We start from the raw sequence: 9,017 nt of genomic DNA, 5'->3' as shown, positions 1-9,017 counted from the left end.
AAGCCATCGTGAATGGCCTTGCGGTCATACTTCCAAGGTCGGCCCAAAAGGATATGACCAGCTTCCATCGGCAACACATCGCACATGATCTCATCCTCGAACCGTCCGATAGATAATGGAACCGAGACTTACTTGGTGACCTTTAGCTGCCTTTTTTTGTTTAGCCACCTGAGACTATAAGGCTGTGGATGCTTGTGCGTCTCCAGGCCAAGTTTCTCCACCATTGTAGTTGATACGAGCATGGACGAGGTGCGAGCTGAGGGTCAGGCCGGAGGACTAGGCGAGACTGGAAATCTCGACCAAATGGCCGAGCTAAGTGAGATGGAGGTTCAAGAAGGGAAGCTGGCCGAGGTGAACGACCCAATTCCGGATTTGACCGAGCTCACTGGTCCAATTACACGGTCCCGAGCTAAGAAGCTGTCCATGGTCATTTGGAGGTTATACACCGAGCTGATGGCCAAGTTCACGGATGCCACACTAAGCGACCGAGCTGTAACACTCTTAGCATATTCGGACGGTGTGGCCCCTTGATACTCTTTTTTCCTTGCATCCGGGTTTGTCCCATTGGGTTTACCGGATGGGGTTTTAATGAGGTTAAGGCCCACATCTTTTCCTTATCCAAATTGGTTAATAGTCGTTACAAGGAGTTGAAAGATCATTCGCGCAAAAGAAGTCAAACGGACATCCGAGGAAGCCGAGTGGTCCTTTATCGTATTCAATGTATCTATTTATTATTTCTGTCTTTTGCACTTCTTATGAGACTCTATATAAAGAGCCATAATCCCTTGTATTTTTCTCATTCACTTCTTTCAATAAAATTTCGAGATTTTCTCTTGTTCTCTTTGAGTTTCCTTTCTTAGGTGGTTAGCCTTGAAAGTTTATTTTGGTTTATCGGATTCAGTCCATAGGATTCGACGCAGCCTTCCTTACATCTTGTTTTCGATTTCGTTCAAGTAGTTTAGGGGCAACAGGATTTTCGAGATCAAGTCTCACGCCTGTTCATCCTTGACCCGCGAGATCAACACTTGGTGTTGTCATTCCTTGATCAGTTTCTGTTTCTCGCGAGTTGGGCCTAAGGATTTTCGAGGCAACCCCTCACCCCTTAGCATCTCTCCGATCAAACCGATCTGGCCGAGTTTATCAACCAAGTGCAATTTCCTTGGGAGGATCGTATCAAGTGGTATCAGAGCCCACTTGCTTACTCGGTAGTGTCAATCTATCTCTTAAACTTCCGCCTTTTCTCATCCCATTTCTTCTTATATTTCCGTTATAAAAAAAAAAGAAATCAAAAAGTCCAAAAAAAAAAAAAAGGAATTTCAAAAGTCCAAAAAAAAAAAAAAAGGAATTTCAAAAGTTAAAAAAAAAAAAGAAAGAAATCATATTCTTTTCTATCTATCTACCCTTATTCTTCTCCTTCAAACATTTGATAAACCAAGGGAACCTAAAGGCAATCGTCGTGAATCGATTAACTCCTTTAGAACCGGAAGAAAATCTTGTGTGGGTTTGTGAGATTAATAAGAGAGTGAGTGAATCAAAGAGAGAAACACTAGAAAGGATTTTTACTAACGTGTTTGTTCTTTTTGCGAGGTACGTGCATGTCATCTGACTACTCGTTGGACGATTGCGAGTTCTACACGTTCAAAGAAGGAAACCACGTTCGCTGGTATACTCCCAGAGAAATGGAGGCCAAACTTAACCAGATTACCGAAATGATGGAGCGTATGAGCCAAAAGATGGATCGGCTTGAAGTCTAGCCAAGACAAGAAGAGGCCAACGATCAAAACCGCGAGGAGCCAATACATATCCGCCGAGACCGGAACTTCGAGCAGGAGATCGACAACCCATTCTACGCGGATAACCACTCATCTGGTAGCAGCCGAGTTAGGCCGCGAGGTAACCGTGGTGCACACCGAGGCCGAGCTGGAGTAGACCGCGACCGAGGCAATAATTTTCCAGGCCGAGACTTCCGATGTGAAGGAGGACGACCTCAGCGACCCATCCATGAACGAAGAGAAGCCGAGCAGGCTCGAGGACGTAACGATAATGACCTAGGAGGAATGAAGCTGCGGATTCCACCCTTCTACGGAAAGAATGACCCAGATGCTTTCCTAGAATGGGAAAAGAAGGTGGACATCGTGTTCAACTGCCAGGATCTGTCGGAGAGGAAGAAGATCAACTTGGCGGCCTCCGAGTTCAATGGCTATGCCATAGACTGGTGGGACCAGATCATGATCAGCCGACATAGGAACGGTGAACGGCCCGTGGAAACTTGGGACGAGATGGCCACTCTTATGCGGCAACGGTTTGTACCATCCCACTACCACCAAGAGTTACATACCAAGCTTGGGAGGCTTACGCAAGGAACTAAGTCCGTGGAGGTCTATCATCAGGAGATGGAGCGTTTAATGCTCAAGGCCGACGTATTCGAACCAGAGGACACGACCATGGCCAGATTTCTAAGTGGCCTGAATCGTGACTTGCAGGACCGAATGGAGCTACAGGAGTATAACGATATGGCCGAGATGTTACACAAGGCGATTTTAGTGGAGCAACAACTCAAACGGAAGGGAACTAATCGATTTACCCCTGGAGCCAGTTCACGAGCAAGCTACCGAGACGACAAGGCAACCTATCCCTCACGATCTAACACTCAACCGAGGACGGACTCAAAACCGAACCAGAACACAGGCAAGACCGAGGCCAGCTCATCCAGGACGCGAGACATCGAGTGCTTCAAGTGTCGGGGAAAGGGACACTATGCCAATAAATGTCCGAATCAGAGGGCTATGCTCATGCTCGACACCGGAGAGATCATATCCGATCACGAGGAGGAAACTGAGCCGGTCTACGATGAAGAAGAGACCGAGGAGCGAGCTGTGTCCGGAAAGTTACTTGTAGCTCGGCGTGTTCTCATAGCACAAGAACGGACCAAGGAGGAAGACCAGAGGGAAAATTTGTTCCACACCCGGTGCCTGGTCCAAGGAAAGGTGTGTAGCCTGATTATTGATGGAGGGAGCTGCACCAACGTGGCTAGCACTAGTATGGTTGACAAGCTGGGTTTGGAGACCCGTAAACACCCTCATCCTTATAACCTGCGGTGGCTTAACAACCAGAGGCAACTCAAGGTCACTAAACAGGTCACTGTTCCAATTACCATTGGACGATATGAGGACGAGGTCATTTGTGACGTTCTACCCATGGAGGCCGGTCATCTACTCCTAGGACGACCGTGGCAGTTCGACAAGAAGGCGATCCATGATGGGTTCTCAAACAAGCATTCCTTTGAGCACCAAGGTCGCAAGATCGTCTTAGCACCCTTGTCACCACATGAAGTCTATCTCGATCAAGTTAAGCTGGAGCAGAACTCTAAGGGTAAAGGTATTATGAGCGAATCCCAAAACACTTCACTTCAAAAGAGAGAGTCTGAGAAAAACCTAGAAATGGCCTATGAGGGAAATCCCGTGAGCAAAGAGTCTTTTCTTGTGAGGCCTAGCGAGGTGAAATATGCCTTAGCTACAAAGCAACCCTTTGTCCTTCTCATTTTTAAAGAAGCTTTGGCTAGCCATACTAACCCTGAGCCGGTTTTACCGAGCAGAATCTCTCATGTTTTGCAGGACTTTGCTGATGTCTTTCCGGAAGACGACCCAGGTGGCTTACCACCCCTTCGAGGAATTGAGCACCAGATCGACTTCGTGCCCGGAGCCACCCTTCCTAACCGACCTGCCTACCGTACTAATCCCGTGGAAACCAAGGAGCTTCAAAAACAGGTGGATGAACTTCTGGCCAAGGGTTACATTCGCGAGAGCATGAGTCCATGTGCCGTACCGGTCTTACTCGTGCCCAAAAAGGATGGAACTTGGAGGATGTGTGTTGACTGCCGAGCCATCAACAACATAACGGTTAAGTATCGCCATCCTATACCTAGGCATAACGATATGTTAGATGAGCTTCATGGTGCATGCATTTTTTCTAAAATTGATTTAAAAAGTGGCTATCACCAGATTAGGATGAAAGAAGGAGATGAATGGAAAACGGCTTTTAAAATTAAGCATGGTCTTTACGAGTGGCTTGTTATGCCTTTTGGACTCACTAATGCACCTAGCACATTCATGCGTTTGATGAATCATGTTCTTAGGTCGTTCATAGGTGTTTTCGTGGTAGTTTACTTTGATGAACATGTGCTGCATTTGAAAAAGGTGTTAGATGTGCTTAGACATGAACGACTCTTTGGAAACCTTAAGAAATGTACTTTTTGTGCGGATCACGTTGTCTTTTTAGGTTTTGTTGTGAGTTCGCAGGGAATCCAGGTCGATGAAGAAAAGATCAAAGCAATCCAGGATTGGCCGAGCCCAAAGACTGTTGGTGAAGTCCGGAGCTTCCATGGCCTAGCTGGCTTCTATCGCCGTTTTGTCCAAAACTTCAGCACGATAGCCGCACCTTTGACCGAGATCATTAAAAAGGAGGTCGGGTTTAAGTGGGAGCAACAGCAGGAGGAAGCCTTTCAGCTCTTGAAACATAAGCTAACCCATGCGCCCTTACTGGTGTTACCTGACTTTCTCAAGACCTTTGAGATCGAGTGCGACGCCTCAGGAGTTGGAGTTGGAGCCGTGCTGATGCAAGAGAAGAAACCCGTGGCTTTCTTCAATGAGAAGCTAGGAGGAGCAACCTTGAACTACCCAACCTACGATAAAGAACTGTACGCGTTGGTCCGAGCCCTACAAACCTGGCAGCACTACTTGTGGCCAAAGGAGTTCGTCATTCATACGGACCACCAGTCGCTCAAACACTTAAAGGGCCAACAGAAGCTTAACAAGAGGCATGCCAGATGGATGGAATTCATTGAGACCTTTCCATACGTCATTCAGTACAAGCAGGGTAAAGAGAACGTGGTGGCCGATGCTTTGTCTCGACGACATGCCTTGATTTCCACTTTGGATGCAAAGGTGCTGGGGTTTGAACTAATGAAGGATGCCTACCTCACTGATCCAGACTTCCAGGATGTCTACCGATCCAGTTCCAAATTTGCCCATGGCAAATACTACCAAAGTGATGGATATCTTTTCTATGAAAATCGGTTATGCATACCTAACACTTCTCTTCGTGATTTACTTGTTAGGGAAGCACATGGAGGAGGACTGATGGGGCACTTCGGAGTAGCTAAGACTCTAAGTGTGGTGCAAGACCACTTCTTTTGGCCGCACCTAAGACGCGATGTGGAGCGAATTTGTAGCCGTTGTACGATCTGCAAGATGGCCAAAACCCGAAGCCAAGGCCCAGGTATGTACACTCCCCTTCGGATCCCTAGTGAAGCCTTGGACCGACATATCCATGGACTTTGTGTTAGGATTGCCACGCACTAGAAGAGGTAGAGATTCGGTCTTTGTGGTTGTAGATAGATTTTCTAAGATGGCTCATTTCATTCCATGCCATAAGACCGATGATTGATATGTTCATAATTTGCATCATTTAGGTTGCATAAATCATCCCAAATCATGTTTTATTTCATGCATTTTAGGTCCTTAGGGTTTATTTTAGAACTTAGGAGATGCATTAGGTCCCAATGAGTCTTTGCATATTTTGAGTGTCTGTCAGGTGAATATGGAACTGAAAAGATGAATCCAGGAGGTGGAATGGTGAGCAAAGCTTGAAAAAGTGGAAAAATCAGGTCTTGGGAGATTATCGGCCATTCTCGCTGGCCAGGAAGGTTTTACCGGCCATTTTCATGTACCGCGGGAAGCTTTACCGGCCATTTTCACGTACCGCGAATGAAGTGTATCGGCCAAAATCTCCGGGTGTGAACGAGTCTCAGAAATCGCCCGTCCGGGGAGCCTTCCGGTCCGATTCAGACGGCGGGTCCTTCATAGAAGTTGGAGAGAATTGGAGGACGGTCTCATAGCAATTGGAATCGTGTAATTCGGACGCGTGAGCAGAGAGATAAGCTCGTCGGAAGAAACCCCTGTCTCGCAGGTATTCCGGACCGAGCAGATCAGTTCTGAAGGATGCGAAGGACGGCGCACTTCCAGACCGATTCAGTTTCCGCGGCCTTCATGAGAATCAGAGACATTTGAGTCTTCTTTCCAGAACAACCGAGATCAGTCAATTCGGAGCTTTGAGCAGAAAGATACGGTCTCCGGAATGGACACATGTCTAGACGCTTCTCTCTGGTCGTGTAAATGCACTTCAAAGATGTTCCCTCCAGGAAACCTTACACTTCCCAAGCACTGAAACTTCCTTCATCAAAGTTGGAGATAAATGAGTCCTCTGTCTTCTGAAACCGGAATCACTCAATTCGGACAGGTCTCCAGGAAGTTACACTCTCCGGAATGCGAGATGGTCCAGACAGCCCAGGATGACTAAGTTAAACATGCCACGGTATGGAGCTTGGCCGTGGCAACATCTTGCAACCTTCGGCGATTGGCACGAGCTGAATGCCACGGTCTAGGACTTGACCGTGGCAAATGAACAAGAGGCTGGAGATAACTTCTACACAGTTTCGGCTTTTGACACGATCTCAATGCCACAGCCTGAGACTTGGCCGTGGCAAGCATATACTTGGCTGGGAAGGTACTCACATGCATGCGAGTTTTGGCACGGTGTGAATGCCACGGTCTGGAGGCTTGACCGTGGCAACCTCTACACATCTTCGGCGTTTGACACGGCTCACTTGCCACGAGTCCCAGATGAAGCTTGATCAGACCGCGGCAACAAAAGGGACCAAGAACACAAGTAAAAACTTTGACACGGTCAGGAATGCCACGGTCACACCAAGGATGCACCAGACCGTGGCAAACCCTTCTTTGCCCATCAAGGCCGGGTCAGTACCCGGTTTGTTCCGGGTTGACCCGGTTCGCCCAAGCTTCTTTTATAAGGTTTTTAGACCTAATTTGTGGAGGGACTTAATCTACTTTTAGTCTTTTTTTCCCCTTTTGTGAAAAACCACTTAATACACTTTGTTTTAGAGAGTTTAAATCGATTTGCAGTTTCTTTCCATCTTGTTCATCATTTCTATTCATCAAAATCAACTTCTAATCATGATTAACAACACATCTTGCAAAGGATCTAGTGTGTTGATCATGATTAGTGAGTAGTTACCTTAATGAGGTTCTAGATGTGTAGGTTAGGGTGCTAAAGTGTTAGATTAGGAGTGCTTAGGGCTAGATTCATTGGTTCATTTCTCTAAACAACTATTCTCTATGCTAGATCCTTGATAATCACTTGAAATCTAGATTCTGGGAATTTCATGCACCAAAAGTGTTTGATGAAATTCCTGAAAGAGTTGTGTTAGAGGTTTAAGTAATTTTTCATCATGGGAATGATTTGTTAAATGCTTGAATGATCATTGAGAACTGTTTATTAATGCATATTGATTCATATTTCACAAATGGGAATTTGGTTTGAAAATGAATTAGTATAGGGGTTAATACCTTCATGAGAGGATTAACATAGATTAGAGTTCTTAATCACTTGAATCATGTCTCATCATTGTCATTTGCATTCCTAGTTTAACACCAAAGCACCCTAACCATCTATCATGTCTAGAATCTCATGCCTCCATCATATCTTATTCACACCATTTGTCATTGTCATTAGTCTTTAATCCTGTTTATGTTTATATTTGTCTCTAGATTAATCAAAACCCACTCTTGTTTGCTTGAATTAAGAACTTGATCATATAGCTTAGTGTCTAACACCACATCTGGATTGATAAACCTCTTTGTGCTACATTGACAAGGGGATTGATAGCCCTGAGACCCTAAAAAGTCTTGTCTATCAATTGGCGCCGTTGCCGGGCGGACCCGAAGCCAAGGCCCAGGTATGTACACTCCCCTTCGGATCCCTAGTGAGCCTTGGACCGACATATCCATGGACTTTGTGTTAGGATTGCCACGCACTAGAAGAGGTAGAGATTCGGTCTTTGTGGTTGTAGATAGATTTTCTAAGATGGCTCATTTCATTCCATGCCATAAGACCGATGATGCATCAAATGTGGCTGACCTGTTCTTTAGGGAAATAGTCCGATTGCATGGGGTTCCTAGAACCATTGTTTCAGATCGAGACACCAAATTCCTTAGTTATTTTTGGAAAACCCTATGGTCAAAACTAGGAACTAAACTTTGTTTTTCAACTACTTGTCACCCTCAAACTGATGGACAAACTGAAGTAGTTAACCGAACCTTATCAGCTTTGTTACGATCTGTGATTAAAAAGAATCTTAGAACTTGGGAAGATTGCTTGCCACACGTTGAATTTGCTGATAATCATTCGGTTCATTCAACTACAATGTTTTCTCCTTTTCAACTTGTGTATGGGTTTAATCCGCTTACCCCACTTGATCTAACCCCTTTGCCTATGAGTGAAAGACTTAATCTAGATGGAAAGAAAAAGGCCGAACTGGTCAAACAGATGCACGAGAAAGCCAAGGAGAACATTCAAAGGAAAACCGAGCAGTTTCAAAGGAAAGCCAACAAAGGCAGAAGCAAAAGAACGTTCGAGCCCGGCGACCAAGTTTGGATTTATCTAAGGAAGGAAAGATTTCCTGAGGAACGGAAATCCAAGCTGTTACCCCGAGTCGATGGACCATTCACGGTCTTAAACCCTACCAGATCGACCTCCTAGGTAGGTATACGGTCAGTTCAAGCTTTAATGTTTCTGACTTAGTTCCCTTTCTTCCAGATGGACCAGACTTGAGGACAAGTCCTTTTCAAGAGGGGGGGAATGATACGAGCATGGACGAGGTGCGAGCTGAGGGTCAGGCCGGAGGACTAGGCGAGACTGGAAATCTCGACCAAATGGCCGAGCTAAGTGAGATGGAGGTTCAAGAAGGGAAGCTGGCCGAGGTGAACGACCCAATTCCGGATTTGACCGAGCTCACTGGTCCAATTACACGGTCCCGAGCTAAGAAGCTGTCCATGGTCATTTGGAGGTTATACACCGAGCTGATGGCCAAGTTCACGGATGCCACACTAAGCGACCGAGCTGTAACACTCTTAGCCTATTCAGACGGTGTGGCCCCTTGA

The 9,017-nt window shown here is 46.0% G+C and overlaps 1 protein-coding gene across 1 annotated transcript; it reads left to right on the top strand.

Moving 5' to 3' along the window:
• Positions 1 to 240: 240 nt before the first annotated feature.
• LOC112088477 lies at positions 241 to 9,017 on the top strand. Its single transcript, XM_024158760.1, has 4 exons — positions 241 to 517; positions 1,588 to 1,655; positions 1,755 to 5,277; positions 8,674 to 9,017. The coding sequence occupies exons 1-4, from the start codon at positions 241 to 243 to the stop codon at positions 9,015 to 9,017; spliced, it is 4,212 nt and encodes a 1,403-aa protein (XP_024014528.1).

Source organism: Eutrema salsugineum, unplaced genomic scaffold (genome assembly GCF_000478725.1).
Source record: "Eutrema salsugineum unplaced genomic scaffold, Eutsalg1_0 scaffold_14, whole genome shotgun sequence".
Lineage (NCBI taxonomy): Eukaryota > Viridiplantae > Streptophyta > Magnoliopsida > Brassicales > Brassicaceae > Eutrema > Eutrema salsugineum.
This window is presented reverse-complemented; position numbering and strand designations above follow the sequence as displayed.